Raw genomic sequence first — 18,163 nt, forward strand, 5'->3', positions numbered from 1 at the left:
TGGAACAATTGGAGTGGTAATAATTAGGCAGGCAATCTTACTCTTGGTGGGGCATGCATAATTTAACATAAGTGTAATGGTAATCTTACAAATAATCAGGCATGTACCTGTGTGAGACCACTCATTCTGCAGAGCATGCTTCCCTAGACTTACAAATGCCTTTAATCATTTACAAACTCTACTCCCTGAACCACAATATACACCTGTCACATTCCAAAAAATGAAAGGTCATTACTCAAAAAAACATGAGGTGAATTTCTTCATATAAGCCAACAACAACCAACCACTTGCAATACAAAATGAATAAGATGATTAATGAACTGGGTAACGCCAACCTATGTTTTTCTTCAATGCTTTAATGGATCATTTCGGTCAACTAGGTTATGAGAAGGTTTTGGACACCTCCTCATTCAAGGATATCTCAAAGACAATTATAGCTTCCTCAGAACCAAACAACGAGTTAAGGAAAACATCTATTATTCTGGGATGGTTGCGGATCTCCACCAATCGGCCCTTCAGCAGCAAGCACATGATTTTCATCCCACACTTCATCCTCCTATGAGTAATATTTGATCATCCTTCCCGGCTACACTCACCTGCACAGGATTCGCCAGTGATTCTAGTACTGTCCGAGCCATAACAAAGAGTGGGATCTTCAATCTACAGATAGAAAGTATGCATATTGTTAACAAGCCCTCGAAAAATACTCATTCTTGAAACAAGTCTCCACCCACTTAGACTCGAATATGCTCAAGAAACTCCATTGTTAAGCAATCTCTTGACCTAGTATGCTATTGGTTTTCTAAAATCCCACCACCACACATCTCGCAGGCCATTTTAAAATATAAGGTTAAAAAAAACCTACCATATTGTCCCAGAACTGTTAATGGTAGAAACTGAGGCATAGAAAGTGACCCAAGCTTCAGCTGCCATACCGTTTTTTCAGAAATATATTTACTCTCATATAAATATAGACCTGTACATAAAAACACATGGCAAATAAAACAGTGTGTTGATGAGTTCGATACATTGCACACCTAAACAGGATCTCCGCACGCAGGTAGTTTCCAATGCCGTTGAAATACTTTTGGTTAAGTAGAGCTTCGCAGATGGGCTTATCAAACGCCTTGTCCTGAAGGTTCTTCATTACGTTCTCCCTAGAGCACAGCATGAGAGAAATTGAAAGAAAAGATTTGAAATGGGCAGGTCTTTTGATTTCCAAACCTTGTGTCTGCAGAACCTCATTTTACAGATACCACCAACAAATCAAAGCAGCTTACAAGAGAATAAATTTGCCATTTAATGGGGAGGAAGGAGGTCAGCTTCAGAAACTGTTTTTCTTTCCTGTACCAGGATGCAAAAAATCCCCAGGCCAGGTTGCAGTCTCGTGCACCCTTTCAGCTATAGCACCATCGTTAACACACGGTATGGTGGGTGATTCACTGCCCTAGAGCAAAGGCAACCAAAAATATCAAACAAATGCCCCACTCCTCTATAACATGCCTAGAAGAGCACTGAACTAAACATTTAAATCAAATCTTCATTTACAAATAATTTTGGACACACCTTGTTCCCTACACCTTACTCATTTAGAGGTGTATCGATTACTGACCTCAATAAGGCTAGTAGACACTTCTGGAATATATTTATGAGTATTGTAAGGGCTTATCAACAGTCTTGAGACTGATTACATGCCCCTTCAGGCAACTAATACAAAATGGTTACACATCTGTCACTTTGACAAATGAAACTATACATTTTTATTTGAGTCTGGCAAGTAACACCCTTTTCACGTATATTATTCAATGAAACAGAGGAGTTCATAAATCATCTGTGTTCCATTCATATAGATGTCCCCCAGTCAAGAGTAAACCCCAACACTCCTATAGAGGCAGGAACATGGATATTATTGACAGCCTTGTTAAACACTCCATACTGTCTCCCTCTAAGGATATCTTACAAACACCATAATATGGGCCAACATGGGCCTGAAGAATTATAACCACATCACCAACACACCATTGGATAGCCAATGGCTCAGCCTGTCAGCAAGCACATATTTAAAATCAGTTGCATGGTCTACAAGCCATTATGAGCGGCACCCCACCTATCTAGAACAATAGATCTCACCCACGTTTGGATGTAGGAAACAACTGAAAAAAACAACTGAAGACACACCTCTTTAAAGAACTCTACATCACAACAAATTAACAATCCATCTCCATTCTCAGAAACCAGATACCTGTACAATAACTTATTTAGCTTATCTTTGCCTTAACACCCTGTACGTTCTTTTCATCTTTTTGGCTAGGTACAATACTGCATACATTTCTGGTCCCACGTCGGTGGTCTTCGGAATCCGAAGCTTTGGAACTGCTATGGAGTTTGAAGCTGTTTTTAGACAAAAGTGTTTTCTGGTTGAAAACACAGGTCATAAAAGTAATAAGGGTGGCACATACTTTTGTCTTTTAAAGTGAGGACTGTGCCCATCAACCTTCTGCTTCCCCTTACTCACGGACATAAAGGTAATATCAAGGAGATATCTTCTTGCTTATATCTTCTGGAAATATAGTGAATTTAGTGGAGGGGGCATTCATAACAAGCGGAGTCCGAAGAACAATGATTCTGAGTTGATGAACCTTGGTTTCAGGTCTGTTCAGTTACACTAGCTGTTTTAAGCTGTCCAAGCTCATGAGATTAAATATTCTCAAGCCAAATCAGGTGTCAAAGTGTGTGAAGGCAAGTTAGATATGATTCACAGTCTTCTACTACTCCGAATTAAAGAATCCAGTCTTTGATGCATATTTGACAAATTTACACAACAAAGACAGTATGATATCTAAGAGACTAGACAAACATAAGAGGCCCAAGAATTGGAAGGTGGTACTATTCAGAAGTATTGTAAAAAAACGTACTTTTATGTTTAGAAAAGCGAAAGCATTTAACAGCTTCCTTGCACAAACAATAACAGTAAATAAAGTTAAAACAGCTTTGGACAGTTAATCAGAGTTATAATGACGAAGCACGTGTAGAGCTAAAATGTGCTAATAAGAGGCAGGTATACCAGCAAACTGAATTAGCACCTCAAACTTTACGTCCTTTAAATCTTTCTGCACAAGAGAAAAGAGAATTAAGTACCTGAATTGCTCATATTCAAGCATTATGCAAGGTCCCCGGTCTGGCTGCCATGTCCCATTCACTTCCCAGCTTCCAAAACGTCGGGTGTCTACAAAGCAAAGTGCATTGCGTGGTGGCTCTGCTGTGTAGAAGCGCAGATGGGCATGCTTGGGGACGTCATCTGCCGGAGTGAATCTGAAGGTGCCAGACATCCCAAAGCGGAAAACTAAGTCCATCGGTTCTTCCTTTTCAGTGGTCTTCAGGCACTGCTTTGCATGTCCTTTCATGGGGCTTTTTGCCTCCCACTTGATGGGTGTCAGGCTTAGCTTCACTTCTTTGCCACGGGCTGTGGCGGTAATCCGGTAGCCCTGACTGGAAAAGGGCACCTCAGGGTTCTTGCTTACCTCGGATTTCTCCACTTGTCCCGAAAAGATGACCCCTTCACACACGGAATTAACGTAGCGTGCAGCTAAGTGCAGCTCTGGACCTTCTGGCATCTTCAAAACCCTATGGATAAAATGACAGTAGTTTGGAAAACGTAATGGTGAATTGAACTCCTAATTAACTTCACCTGAGGATTTTACAATCCAAATCTGTGATGAAATCACTACAAAAAAGGACAGACTCTGAGCCTAACCCTTTGAACAAGCTCTAATCTCTGTATACAATCTACTTCTACTTTCCAGAACATGCCCCCCAGAATACATAACCTGCCCCTGAGAATGTGTCACCCTGTTCGGAATCAGCCCATAAGCCCCCGCCTTAATCTGCTACTACCAGCTTTTCCCTCTAAATGTAGAATACCCATCTTTGTTTGGCCTTTTCCCCCAGAATGTATACTGATTCCTTTACATATTTGCCCTTTATCTGACCATATACTTTGATTCATTACTATTTGTCCCTCCTTTTGCAATGTCCGTTCTTTCAACTTAGGCAAGTATAGATTGCCTCTAACTAAAACCAGAAAGCTGTCTGTGATCTGCTGATTTCCAACGTGAGCCTCCGGACTACAACCTTTCACATCATAACAAGGGGCCAAATATACTAAACATTTTAACAGTGCCAAACGCTCCAATTCGACATTTGCAACAAATAAAATGTTTTTTTTCTTATTTACTAATCTAATTTTAGGAATCAAAAGGATTTTACGACTCCTAAGATGTTCTTCTGAATAGATACTGATTTAGTATCTGGAAGTGGCGAGCTGTATGTCCCTCCCAAATACCGAATCTGTATCTAATGTATCAGTGTTTTGTAACAGAAATGAGGTGGACAACCTATTTGCAAAAAGGGGAAAAAGTTTAAGAGGAGGCAGTGGCCCACTGAACCACTTAAAAAATAATAAAAAAATAAACTTTTTTCATGTAGCTCTGTTTCCTTTAAGAAAAGCAAGCTGCTTTAAAAAATAAAATAAAAGTTTGCTTTATTAAAAAGCGATCACCGACCCAGTGATCTGCTGATCTGACATCATACCTGTGGTGACCTCCAATAGTAGCAAGTTGGAATTTGTGAACTACCTGGTTAATATGAATGAGCTAGGCAGCAGGCAAAACCTGGATTTTTAAGAACTGACCTAATAATACATAGGTAGGTTTTTAAAAATCTTTACTGATCACAAAAATATTGCCCTCCAATTGCAACCAGATATTAGTACATATGCCCTTTTTCCTTAAGGTGGCAGAGGAACTGTAATTAAATACAAGGCATCTTTGCAAAATAGCCATTCTATCCACCCTTTTTCCACTTAAGAATCCCTCCTTATCCGGTAAAACGTATGCAGTAGCTCTGACGAACACCCACATCACCTCAATTAACTATCTGCACAGAACTAATTCTACAACTACAAAAACTACTCTAGCAACAGACTCATTTTGATTCAAAGAATAACCCAAATGACCTGTGACACACAGAAAAGCTGTTCCCTGAAACAAATATGGAGGAGTCCCTATAACAATTCTGGTAAACATCTACAACAGCCTTGTCAAGCTACCAATAAATAATATTACACTTGAGATATCTTCTCAACCACTGACATCAAAAGTGAATATTTCAGAATATTTAAAAGATCTGCATGGCCACTGCAAGCTTCCTTCAAAGACACAGAACAAGTGCGGCAATGGGCAGCACAACTGAATGACACACTTCGATAAAATGAACAAGAAGTATTTTAAATTTGGTACAAGTCTAAGGAACAACATTGGGGTTTATGACTGCAAGCTTGACTCACGTGTAGCAAGATTTCCACACACAAAACAGGTACAGCAACAGGCAGGAGTGTATGCAAACCTCACACCCATAGAACACATTCTTATTACCAATCTAGTCAGAAACAATGCAAGCTTTTGTAGTAGGTCCCCACCTCTGCTATTTTCTATGGGACGGTGTTGCACTACCACTGGCCAGCCATGTGTAGTGTTGGACTTACTACAAAAGTGTAAATTACTACAAAAGAGTAAGTTACTACAAAAGTGCAGTATGTGAATAACAACAAGTAGTAAATTTACTCAAAATTATAAGCTTACTCAGAATTCTAAGTTACATTTGTGACTCACGGCCACAATGTGCAGCATTTAATAGCACTGTAAGTTTTCCTCACACACAGCACGCTGGAAGAAAAGGAGCAATTTCCCATCCTAGTCTTGTGGAAACTACTACAAAAAAAGTCCACCATTATGACCTCAATAAATGGCTGGTACAGCACGAATAAAGCCAGTGTTAAAGAAACAACGGGTCCCCCTAGTGCAGTGGTCTTCAAACTTTGTCATACCATGCCCCCCAGTGGAAAAAAGTCATTGGGGTCCCCCTCCAAACGTTTAAATATGTCTACACTTATTTAAACATTGGCGTTGAGTTATGTTCCTGTTTTAAAAATGCAATCAAATACATGTTGCCAAACATACTATTGTGGTTAGGCAGGCCTTACTCACTTGTAAAAGTATTCAGATTGTAATTATTATAAGTGGGGTAGGGGTGAGGGTTTTGAAACATATTTGGAGTCCATTCCCTTTTGACACATACTCCCAGCTTGGGTAGAAATGACAAAACATGTTAGTGACAGCCAATTACAGAGCGGTTTACTGCTGCCCATTTTTTTCAGCTTAAAACAAAGCGATGTTATCAGCATGATGCTTCTTTTGGCCAGAGCCTGGCACCGCCCCCCCCCCCCTGGATCATTTGAGGCCCCCACAGGCTAAAGACCCCTACCCTTGGGTAAAATATAGTTGGAGGGACTTATAGATGATTCTGGCTCTTTTGCCATTCCAGAGGAAGTTCGGCATTGGTTTGGTTGAAGAAGGTGGGTGATAATTTCATGGGAAACATAGATGTGACACAATTAACTACTGAAGTGATCATCATTCTGAGGGTTTGAGGTCTGCCCCAGCACAATATTTTTTGCGGGGGCCATGAGAAGCAGCGATCTTTGACTTTAGCTATGGTTTGTCTTCATTATGGCCCAGCCAGGGCGCTCCCAGGCAGACTGGGAGCCTGTGCATGCTCTCTCCAGCCTGGCAACAAGGTGCTGGGTTGGAGAGAGCACACTGCGCATGTGTGTTTGGTCAGCCTGAGACGGCCGGCCAAACACACATGCGCTCTGAGGGGAGTGCACAGTGCACTCCCCTCAGTGCTCGTCACAGTGCAGGGCCCGACCCCTTTTAATACAAAACAATAATAAACATAGTTTATTATTGTTTTGTATTAAAGGGTTTGCAGCTGCTGCTGGTGACCCTCCTCCGCCCTAGTGAGAAGTCGCTCCTGGTCAGAGGGGGCAGCCCAGTTATGTACCTTGGTGAAGGCTAAAAAGAGTGGATAGTGCGCCATTAACACCGATTCTAGCCCTGAACAGTGCACCAAAGTTGTGTTTCATGTACTGATTCCAGAAATGGTCGCAAGACCTTATCAAAGGCCTTTACCGCACCAAGGACAATTGCAGTAGCTGGATTAGTGAAATGTTGGGCCTTTTTTACTACATGACAGAACATACGTACATTATCTCTGCCTCCCTTTCAACAAACCATATTCAAGAGCTGTGGATAAGTTTAGGGATGAATGATTCTAGTCTTTTGGCTAAGACCTTTGCATATATTCTGTTTAGGAGGGATAGTGGCCGGTAATGTTTTGGGTCATAGTGGTCTTTACCCTCCCTGGGGATCACTACGATCATAGCTTCCGATTAAATTCCTGAGACCATACCCTCTAGTGCAAAGTGATATAGGCTATCTTTTAGGGGTTTTATTTTAGATTGTCAGTTTTTTATCAAATATTATGGGAAAACCATCTGTGCCTGGGGCTTTGTCAGAGTGGATAGATTTTACTGCATTCACAATTTCCTCAGTTTCTAGAGGTTTATTTAATCAGACTCTCTGCTTCACAGATTGATTTTACTGGTAAACTCTTTGGGTAAGCTACACAGTCTTCCTTATTAATGCTCGCTTGTGGACAGTAAAGGTCTGCATAGAAGTTTTTAAAAACATCTAATATCTCCTTATTTCTGTTTTTGTTAGCCATCTGTGGCTTTGATGTGTTATATTTGGTTACTGAGTTTCTTGAATTTGAGGGTAGCAGCTTGAGCTTCCCCAGCTTTGTTAAGGTAGATAATCTATTTTACTTCTGTGTATGTATCTATAGATATGCTTGTTTGCCGATTATTGTGTTGTAGTTGTAGTTGAGTTGTTTAATTTCTTTTAAAAGGTGATAATCTTTGGAGTGTCAAAGGCCACCCCTTTTATTTGTATTTTAGTTTTGTAAGGATTCTTTAATATTCCTATTTCTCTTAGACATCCGTTTGATAATATGACCTTTTATGCAGCATTTAAATGTGTCCAATAAAGTTACTGGGGAAGTGATAGAATGCTTACATTCTGCAAAGAATACTTTTATGACAAGACAAGAGGCTAGCATTACGCATAAACCTTTTTATTCAACTCTTCCAAGCAGCAACTTTCAACGTTCCATAGTAGAACCAAGTATGAAAACATAAATATAACTTTCAGTCCAAAATCATCCCAGCACTCTAGTTTCCTCCTCTTTTGTTTGCTGCTTCTGAGCAGATAAGTATATCATGCCATTCAGCTCTTTATTTTATCCATTTACATATATGATTAGTTTAGTTGATTGGTTTCTATGTTTAGTACAGGACATGTGATGTAATGACAGATTCCAATTTATGGATTCTATCATAGGCCTACTTTAGAGTATACTGTACTGGTGTATGTTTTATCCATTGGTATTTTAAATGGAAATTCAACATTTAGATGTAATAATTGTTCATTCAATTTACTCTACTGTTAATAATTATGTGAAGTTGGGAGTTTATTTTTAATGTTGGGGCGGTTAGCCAGGAGTTTGTTTTCAAAGTGAGCTTGAGCCGCACGTTACCGGGCACGAGGACGCAAAAGATTCAATTCACAGCAGGTTACAAGGTCTTTTCAGTAATGCTCGTGACCTTGTTTTATTAAGGAGCATCTTGTTTTTGAGCTGGCAACTACCGGAGGTCGTGTTTGCTTTGCATAGCTCGCGACTTCTGGCTGGTTGAAATTGAAAGGTTTGATGGAGTTTGTGTTCGCCTGAACGAGTGCGAACTCCAGTTTCAAAATAAGATTTAAAAAAAAAACCATGAAATGATTTGCGGCATAACAGGCCTGTAGTGTCTGTGTTCAATCAGCAACTTGAAGTTTCACACAGTACAATACTGCGTAAAAGGAAATAGGAAATGGAAGCGCGACAAGCTTTATTTTACATTCGATCAATGTTGTTTGATACTTTTGGGATGTTTTGGAGGCATGAATAGAATGCTGATCGATTTCTCCCTCATTCTTTTGGAAGGTCTGACAAAGGCATTCAAGGGGAGATAAGTGCTTATAATAATAGTTGTCTTTTAACAAGTTCTTAAATTAAATTTGATTATATATTTGCCAACATGGCTGAGGATCAGAGTGAGAGGGACTTACATGTGAAAAAAGTGAGGGATATTAGAAGAGTTGAAGGAAAGTGTTAAATATACAGTATGTAGTTTACTGAAAAATAAGAAAAGGAAAGAAAAGAAAAAGATATTGATGAGGGATATTGGACCTAGTCAGATAGGGAAGGTCTTTCAAACAAAGGACCAGGGGGCAAATGTGTAAGAAAAAGCATCTAGTGGTAGAAGACTAATCTATATCATCAAGAATAGGGACCCAACATGGTTCAGATGGCAGGGTGTCCAAAACCAGCACACATGAGAGGCAGGTTAACCCTGCAAGAGAAATTCCCAATGAGGAGAAGATGTGTGAAACTGATTCTGAATGGGATAAATATGTTTTTGATATGAACTATGATGATGGGGAGATTATCTCTGGCACAGAGTTTGGAGATAGAGATAATTTGCCTCAAAAACGTAAGAAGTATATCAAAGACCCTCTTGGACAGAACATGTGTGATCCTAAGGAGATAAGGCATCCTAGGAGTTCCGAATGGTGGCCTATGAGTCATGTGGCACAATATGTAAAACATAAGATTACAAAGTCTCTGGAAAGACAGGAAAGGACCATCATGAGAGCTGAGTGCTCTAGACCTGCAATTGTAAACAAGGATACTGGCACTCCAAATCTAGACTCAGAACTTATTACATACCTGTTAACACTCCAAAGGGGCCCAAGGAAGGGTCTAGAGAGAGCGCTTAAACAGTGCCGAGACAAGTTACTGGATGTTTTTATTCCTATAACTCTTATCTTCTTAATAGAGAATGCTTAAATTAATGGAGAAGATGTTGATTTAGAATTGTTAAGAGGCTGGTGCCAAAGAGCAATTTGTTTTCTTGGGCATGCTAATGCTAGTATTATTGCTGAAAGGAAAAAGGCATTTTTATTTAGGATCAGCCCAAAATTGAGCGACCTGGCTAGGAAGGAGAGTGGCGAAGATACAAAAGGCCTTTTCTTTGGAGACAGCATGGTCAAATCTCTAGGGAAGTTTGTGTCTAGACAAGGCTCAAACTTCCATGCAGAAAGTATTCAATTCAAATAATTTATATAAGAGGGCAGGAAGGAGAGGGCAACCTTGTGGCCGAGGATACTATAAGACCCAGATGGGATATGGAAGAACTAACTATACAGGAAACACAGGTACAACAATTTTCTATCCCCAGAGGAGAGGAGGAAACAGAAGATGTTCTTCTAGAGGAGGGGCCATCAATCTTCCTCAACAGGTGAGTATGGAGATAATTTCTGGTTCTTCCCAGTTAAAGGTGGGAGGAAGGCTAAACTTTTTCATTAAGGAATGGGAAAGAATAACTCAGGATCAATGGGTCCTTTTAACAGTAAGCGGTTTCACGATAGAGTTCGAAAGTATATCTGGGCAGGTCAAAGAACCAAAGGAATTAAGTCTCAGAGAAGATCAAAAAGGGGTAACTTGTCAATAATATTACAAATGTTGGAAAATAATGTAATAATTCAAGTACAAGAAGAAGAAAAAGGTTTTGTGAGCACATTAAGTCAAGAAAAAAGACAAAGGTTGGAGACCAGTCATAAATCCACGGCAAGTGAATCAGTATGTAACTTACCATCATTTCAAGTTGGAGGGAATACATTTGCACAGAAAGAGTCAGCGGTGTCTTCATTTCCATTGGAACAGAAAGTTACACCAATTCACATGCCAGCTATTTGGTCTCTCGCCAGCCCCTTGGGGTTTTACAAAGGTCTTTAAGCCAATTGTGGAGCTGTTGAGAGAACAAGGGTTACGGATGGCAATTTATGTAGACTATATCCTTGTTATGAACCAGAGAAAAGAGGTTTTGGGAAATGAATTGAATTTAGTGAGACAATTGTTGGAAATATTGGGCTTTATTGTGACTTTGGAGAAATCTATTTTGAAGCCAACCCAGACATTAGGATTTTTGGGATTCATTATAGATACTTCAAAAGTACACATAAGGTTACCAGAAAGGAAACTAAAATTGATAAAGGAGACTAGTCTTTTACGAATGAAAGAGGCAGTATTTTTGCTTGAAATAGCTTGTGTACAAGGTCTTTTGTCATCTTCAATACAGGCTGTATTCCCAGGCCCCTTACATTACAAAGCCCTCCAGAGCAGTGATACTCAAAGTGCGGCCCTTTTGACCTTTACATGCGGCCCCCCAGGACAGCAGTAGCACTAGGCTGCTGTTTACTGAACTCAACAGGCAATACTTTATTTAAACATTATTGAAGATAAAGGAAGTAAGGAATGAGTCCTGAACAGCTTAACTGCAGGAACACTTTCATTTTTTAAAGAGGCGAATGAAGAATTGACTTGGTGGCTGGAAAATTTGGAGGCATGGATTAGAGTGGAATACAGTTCAAGATTTTGTTCGAAATCTGGATGTGGTGCAATGTGCAACAAACAAGAGACAGGAGGGAGATGGAACATGTCAGAGAGACAGGAACATATCAATTATTTAGAGATAAATGTGTGTTACTTTGATCTGCACAGTTTCTGGGAGTCTATGAGGGATCATTCAGTACTTCTGAGGATGGGCAATGTCACTGCAGTAACATATATACAAAAACTTAGAGAGAGCAGATCCAAGAGACTGACAAAAACTGCAAAGGAAATGTGGAGTTTTTGTCTGGAGCTGGAAACTGATTTGACAGTGCAGTATTTACCAGGGAAGGAGAATGCAATAGCAGGCTGGAATTCTCGATTTATCAAGGATTACAGTGAATGGATGTTAAACAGGCAAATTTACAAGGAACTACAGTTGATCATACGCCCAATAGAGGTAGATCTCTTTGCTTCCAAGTTAACGTTCAAGATGAAAGATTATTCCCGCTGGCTTCTGGATCCACAAGCATTAGCAGTGGATGCCTTACTCAGAATTAGGCAGGATAGAAGGGGTATGCATTCCCAACTTTTGTAATGACCCAGAGGCTGTTTTTGCCGGTCAGGAGGCAGAAGTGCCAATTAGTACTGTTAACTTCTTTCTGGAACACTCAGATTTGGTTTCCTACAGTTCTAGAGATGGCAGCAGAAATTCCATTACTAATAGACTGTTGTCAATTAATGCTGATAGAGGTAGATGGAGTAGAACATCCTCTTGTGGAAACCGGTATGCTCAACCTTCTAGTTTGGAAAATATCAAAAGTTCAGAAAGATTCAGAGGTCTTTCGGGGAAGGCTTTTTAGCTCCTCAATGAAATTTGGGCACCAGGAACAAAAAAGAGGTACCAGGGAGCCTGGAATGTTTGGGCAAACTGATGAATGGAACGGAGTTTGGATCCTATGGAAGCGGATGTGGTAGCCAATTTTGCTTTAAAATTGTTTGATAGTTGGCCAACAAATAGATTTCTAGGTTTGAGGGAGTTGTATTGGAAATCAGCGACGCTGTTGTGTTTGATTTCATTTAGGCATATTTCTGATGTTCAGGCTTTAGCTCTGGAGAGTATATTTTTTCAACCGGAAGGAGTCTTCTTTGAGGTATGAGGAGGATAATACCCATGTCAGAATCTGTGTTTTATCCATATTTTGAAGAGAAACTAAAGTTTAGTGGTGTCACTTGTATCATAGAATATCAGAAGAGGATGGAAGAATTCAAGGCTGATGGTGTAACAACTGTTGATTTCTTATGTAGAACCTTTTAGCGCTGTTTCAGTGCCAACAACTGCACAATGGGTGAAGAATGTTATGCAAGAATCAGGTGTGAATGTGGAAAAGTTTAATGTTCATTCTATAAGGGAAGTAATATCATCACAGGTGTTTTCTTCAAGGGGAAGATTGGGAGACATTTTAAGAGCTGCAGATTGGTTCAGTGCAGGAGTGTCTGGGACATTTTATTTTAAAGCATGTATCTAGTACTATTCTGAGAAGCTATGTACATGAATAATGCCAGCCTCCTGTCTTGCCATAAAATGTTGATTCTCATAGTCTTAATGTTTAGAGAGTCTTGATTGTATAAAAGACAAGGAGGATAGCATTATCCAATGTAACAGGGTATCCAATATATTGAACTGTATGTGCATTCTTACTGTTGTTGTAGTTTATGTGTACTATTTAGAATAACAGGAGATTGTTTTCAGGAAATGATGGAGTAGTTATCTTATTTTTTATTTTTTTTTGCTTAGACAATTAATGTTCGTTTTGGGAAAACTGCAGAAGAACGAAGAGGATGATCAGAACAGCACTACACGAAAGAAGAGGAAACTAGAGTGTTGGGATGTTTTATGGACTGAAAGTTCTATTCTATTTATGTCGTCATACTTGGTTTTATTATGCTGCTTGGAAGTGGTGAATAAAACGGTTTATGCATAATGTTAGCCTCCTTGTCTTTAATAAAATCCTGATTCTCTAAACATTAAAACGATGAGAATCAACTTTCTATTTCTCCCACTAAGTCTTGCATATCTGATTCGTTGTCCAGTATTTCAGCGTTCATTTGCTACATTTAGTTTTTTTCTTTAGTAAAATAGATATCAATATCGCAGCATGGTCTGATATGATAATGGGTTGGACTGTGGCATTTGAGGACGTTGGTAACAAAGATGTATCTACTAATAAGTAGTCAATGTGGGAAAAGCTTGAGCAGGGTGGAGAGAAGAATGTGAAATCGCTACCTGTGGGGTTGTGAATTCTCCAGACGTCTGAGGGCCCATGAGTGGAGCATAAATTAAGCATTTTTTGTGTGCTTTGCGGGGGTCTAAATTTAACTGCTGAGTGACAATCTAGTATAGGACCCTCTGGGAGGTTGAAATCGCCACCATGGAATTTAAGTAAGTCACATGGGATAGCTTGATAAGCAAGCACAACAATTGTGGGGCATATATGTTCATTGTACAGAGGTCATTAATCCCATTTATGAGTCTGTTGAGCACTCATCTACCGTCCATGTCGTGGTCTGATGAAATGACAGGTAGGCCTGATCTTCTACAGATTAAGGTAAGAACTCAATTTTTATCCTGCAAGCTTCCAAGCAGGTCAACTCTGTGACCCAGCCCTTTTTGAGGGACAATGCTTCTCTTTTTTTTCCAAAACTTTGTTAATTGAATTTTCAAAAAAATAGACAATAAACAAGTGGTATACCACAGAAACAACGGGGAAGATAACCAAAGGGAAAAGGGGAAGTCAGCAGATCAGGTAGAGTGCACAAAATTATACAGGTTTTACGTTAAACAGATTCCAACAGTAGTTACAGGTGCCGCAGAGGGGACAGGCCATGGGGAAGGGTAGGAGGGGGGGTGAGGCATGTGGTCAAGAGGGGAGACCTAGGGCACTCAGATCCACCAAGGCGGTATGGTCAAGACCATGTTAACGTAAAGTCTCCCTTACATCTCAGTGATGGCAGTGAAGTTGTTTCCAGCATCGGGGTCTGTTAAGAAGCATGGGATGGGTCTCAGTTTATCATCAGTATGCATCTCCAGGTAGGTTACCAGGGGGTATCAATGTTCTGAGCACGTGAACCAGCCAGCATCAAGTCCCAGTTAGGCTGTAGCTGTTCTTGGCAATAAGCTGCATCCCGGAGCCCTTCAGTTTTCCAGGGAACATGGCGCCCCCTCCCCTGCCCTTTGCCAGTATCAGGAGCATGCTTGCTAGCTTCCTTCCTGAGTCTGGGATATCCTTAATGTAACAAAGCAGCATGAGCTGGGGGAGAGGGAGATCTGCAAGTTTACCACTTCATCAATAATGTCAAAAATGTCCTGCCAAAAAGTCTGCACAATGGGGCAGGATCAAGCCAATGCAGGAAGCAGGAAGTCTGCCACAAGGGAGGAGCAGCGCTGACATTGTGTGTCCGTCCGAAGGACCAGTCTATGCAAGGGTGCCAGGGTGTGGTAGAGACGGTGTGGAAATTTAAAGTGGATCAGGCGTAGCCTGTAATTATAGGAGAGAGTGTGTATGTGCGCGCAACAGTATTTCCATTTGTCATCCAAGAGAGGGATGCCCAAGTCGACCTCCTATTCCTCCTGGGAGTGGGGGGCAGTCACAGGACCAGTGGCCTGCATGGTGAGGTAGTTTAGTAATCAGTCGGCATGGGGAGGGGGAGGCAAGCAGTACCTCTAGCGCTGGGGACACCTCGGAAGCCCTCAGTAAAGAGCCATGTCGGGAGTGAAGAGCCAAGCGCGGCTGCAAATATGTTAGTCTGTACATATGGGTGGTAAGGCGTTCTTGCGAAGATTGTTTTGATTCAATAAACTAACCCTCTGGTACACCATCCCCATATTTGTCACGTTCAGAGCTCCAATCTGGGCACGAGTACCGGCCTCCTCAGTAAAAGGCAGCGCTGGGTGGCCAATGACAGGCATGAGGGGGCAAAAAGGGAGTTCAGATGGGTCTTACGCCGAAGCTCATGCCAGGCCCACAGTTTGCAGGCCACCATGTCCAGTTGCGCGCATGGGTGTCGTGGAGGCAAATATAATGCCATACAAAGCAGGCAGGGGTGAACACAATCCTGCTCAGGCACTGTGTGCGGTTGGTGTTGAATCGGATGAACCCAGAAATGCACAAATTGTGCTTCTGCACAGTTACAATATACTTAAATATCCAGTGGTTGCCAGACCCCCTTGCTCAAAGGTGAGAGTGAGTAGCTCCCAGGAAGCTCTGGGCTGTTTCCCAGCCCAGATGAGGGAGAAGAGGCATGATAGCAATTGTTATGTGTTGTCGTGATGCAAGTGCCTTTCCTGTCCAGTGTGTGCTTGGAAAGCCAAAGGTCAATTAGATGATTGTCTGTCGTGAGTGCAGCAGCACAGATGCATTTGGATGTGGTGGCCTGGTCACACTACTGCGGTCTGCCAGGGGATCTAGCATAGTATTAAAGTCTCCACCTCACCGAAGGGCTCTTGGACCAAGCATGCCACCCAAGCTCCAAACCTCAGCAAAGAGGTCGGGGCAGTCCTAATTGGGGGCATACACTGATAACCAGAATGGGAGGTTGCAAAGCACACCAGAGAGAAGCACTTAGTGCCCCAGGGGGTCAAATAGCACCTTTCTGGTATGCCAGGGGAGACTTATGAATAATGATTGCCACTCCTCAATGTAGTTGGAATAGGGTGCCACATGGCACTCGCCAAATCATCCAGCCCTTAGCCGCTTCTTAGTGTTGGAAGTGAAGTGTAGCTCCTGAAGCAGTTAGATGTCCACCTTGTGCATGTATGTGGCGACCAATCGGACTTTGCGCGCATCATTGAGGCCACGTATATTCTAAGTTAGTCATTGTCACTGAGATGTTCAGCTTCAGAATTTCCCACCACCGGGGATTGCCGAGGCACAGCTTTGGGAATAGTTGTAACAAATTTAGTGGCCGCCTTCGGTTAAGAGAAATAGTGAGTCTTCCATGAAAGAAAATGCAAAGGTTGACTGGGAAGACAAGTGAGTATTTTGTGTCAGTTCGCACGAGGGAGTGTCTGACTGGTAGAAAGTCCTTCTGGGACACCTGGACCGCAACCGTGAAGTCTGGGAAGAATTAAATTACATTGCCCTGGTACTGTAAAGTTTGCCACTCCCTGGCCAGGCGCAGCACTGTGTTGCGGTCCCAGTAATTAAGAAGACGGGTAATGATGGACCGCACAGGTGCCCCAGTGGGACCAAGTGGGCCTGCTCCACAATGAGCACACTGGAAAGGGCATCCTCAAATAGCTCTCAAAGCATTAATCCAATGTAGTGTTCCATGGGGCCCCTCGCCGTCCACTCTGGAACCCCAATGATCCTTATATTGTTCCTTCACGACTGCGCCTCCAAGTCTTCATTCTTATTGCGAATCACCTCTAAGACTTTTTCCATCTGTAATGCTTCTCGCTGGTCACATGTTACACATCTTTGGCTTCCGAGGTGCAGCAGACTAGCTGGTCACATTTTTCATCATGTTTTACCACTTTGTCTTTCAAACGGTCAAATATATACGTTAGTAAATCTATTTTGGTGTGGATGGCTGTGAGGCTTTGTTTCAGATCCAGGAACATTAAGCAGACATCAGTGTCCTGCGTGGGACCTGCTGTCTGCCCCTCCCGGGGCATCCTTAGGCTCCGGATCAGTGACGCATGTCTGGGGGTGCAGTTCAAAGGACAACTTAGCTTGTTTGGTGTCAGATTTTCCAATCTCGGCTGGATATTCCAGCGGGGCAGCCAGGGGGTAAAAAATAAAATCACTCCAGCATTGCCGCCAGGCTCAGGGCACCTTGTCACACCTGTGGGGAAGCTGGCAGCTCACACTACCAGGTGAGGAACCCATACAGCACTTCAGTTAAGGCCTGTCTCACCTCGGGGGCCTCCCCTGGGGGCACAAGCAGGACGACCAACCGGGAGGGCCCAAGCACCACTACCATCTCGTCTCAGGATATCGTTGTTGCGTCAGCGCACTGTCCAGTGTCATCAATGGCAGAATCAGGGGGGTGGCAGCCGATCATCCAGGTCCCCCAACTTCAGCAAGTCCATTGAACAAGGGTGTTGAAAAGCTACACAATGCTGTCCCTCCAGCTACGAAGCCGCAGACGTACTCCTCACAACAACCTGAGGAAAATTCCAGTACAGAGCGCCTCAATGCTCACTTCTCTAAGCCACCCCAACAAGCATGCAGATGCAGTCCTAGGGTTCGGCAGACCAAGGCCTGTGCAGCAGAGGCCCGTCCAGGAGCAGCCAGGCAGCCCCAACGATTGCCAGGAGAGAGGGGCCCGGGTAGTCCTGCCACCGCAGGGGCCAGGCCCCGCCCCACCACAGAGGCTGTCACAGGGGGCACAAGCAGGCCGTCCTCCCCAAGGCCCTCCGCCAAGAATGGCACATTGCTCGCGGTCATCAGGAAATTCAGCAGGCTCATTGCACACAGCTCATGGGCAGCAGGGTTGATGCCAGTCCATTCAAGCGGGGGCCATGCAGTCCCCTGTCACTGGCAATGGGCAGCATCAGCGGGGGAGCCCCCAGAGGCGGCCGCACCAGCACCGCGGAGGAACATAGGGAGCTGTGTGGGTGCAGCAGGTTGCCCCGCTGGCACTACCACGGCCACCAGAGCGCCGTGGGCCCAGATGAGCACTACCGCTCCCCATCTGGGGGGCCGCAGACTCCCAAACTTCCCCCACCTCCTCACAAGGGCTGTTCCGGGCCTAACACTCACCCTGGCAG

The 18,163-nt window shown here is 42.7% G+C and overlaps 1 protein-coding gene across 3 annotated transcripts in view; it reads right to left on the reverse strand.

The window, feature by feature from the left end:
• The window catches only part of NEIL1 (nei like DNA glycosylase 1), a 118,432-nt gene that overhangs the window by 77,286 nt on the left and 22,983 nt on the right, over positions 1–18,163 (reverse strand). For all 3 annotated transcript variants that reach the window (XM_069222160.1, XM_069222161.1, XM_069222159.1), the window contains exons 2-4: positions 3,139–3,624; positions 1,038–1,157; positions 597–660 (exon numbers count right to left, since the gene is read on the reverse strand). In XM_069222160.1, the coding sequence (XP_069078261.1) occupies positions 597–660; positions 1,038–1,157; positions 3,139–3,614 (660 nt within the window). In that variant the 5' untranslated portion in view covers positions 3,615–3,624. The remainder of the gene's footprint in view (positions 1–596; positions 661–1,037; positions 1,158–3,138; positions 3,625–18,163) is intronic.

Source organism: Pleurodeles waltl, chromosome 3_1 (genome assembly GCF_031143425.1).
Source record: "Pleurodeles waltl isolate 20211129_DDA chromosome 3_1, aPleWal1.hap1.20221129, whole genome shotgun sequence".
Lineage (NCBI taxonomy): Eukaryota > Metazoa > Chordata > Amphibia > Caudata > Salamandridae > Pleurodeles > Pleurodeles waltl.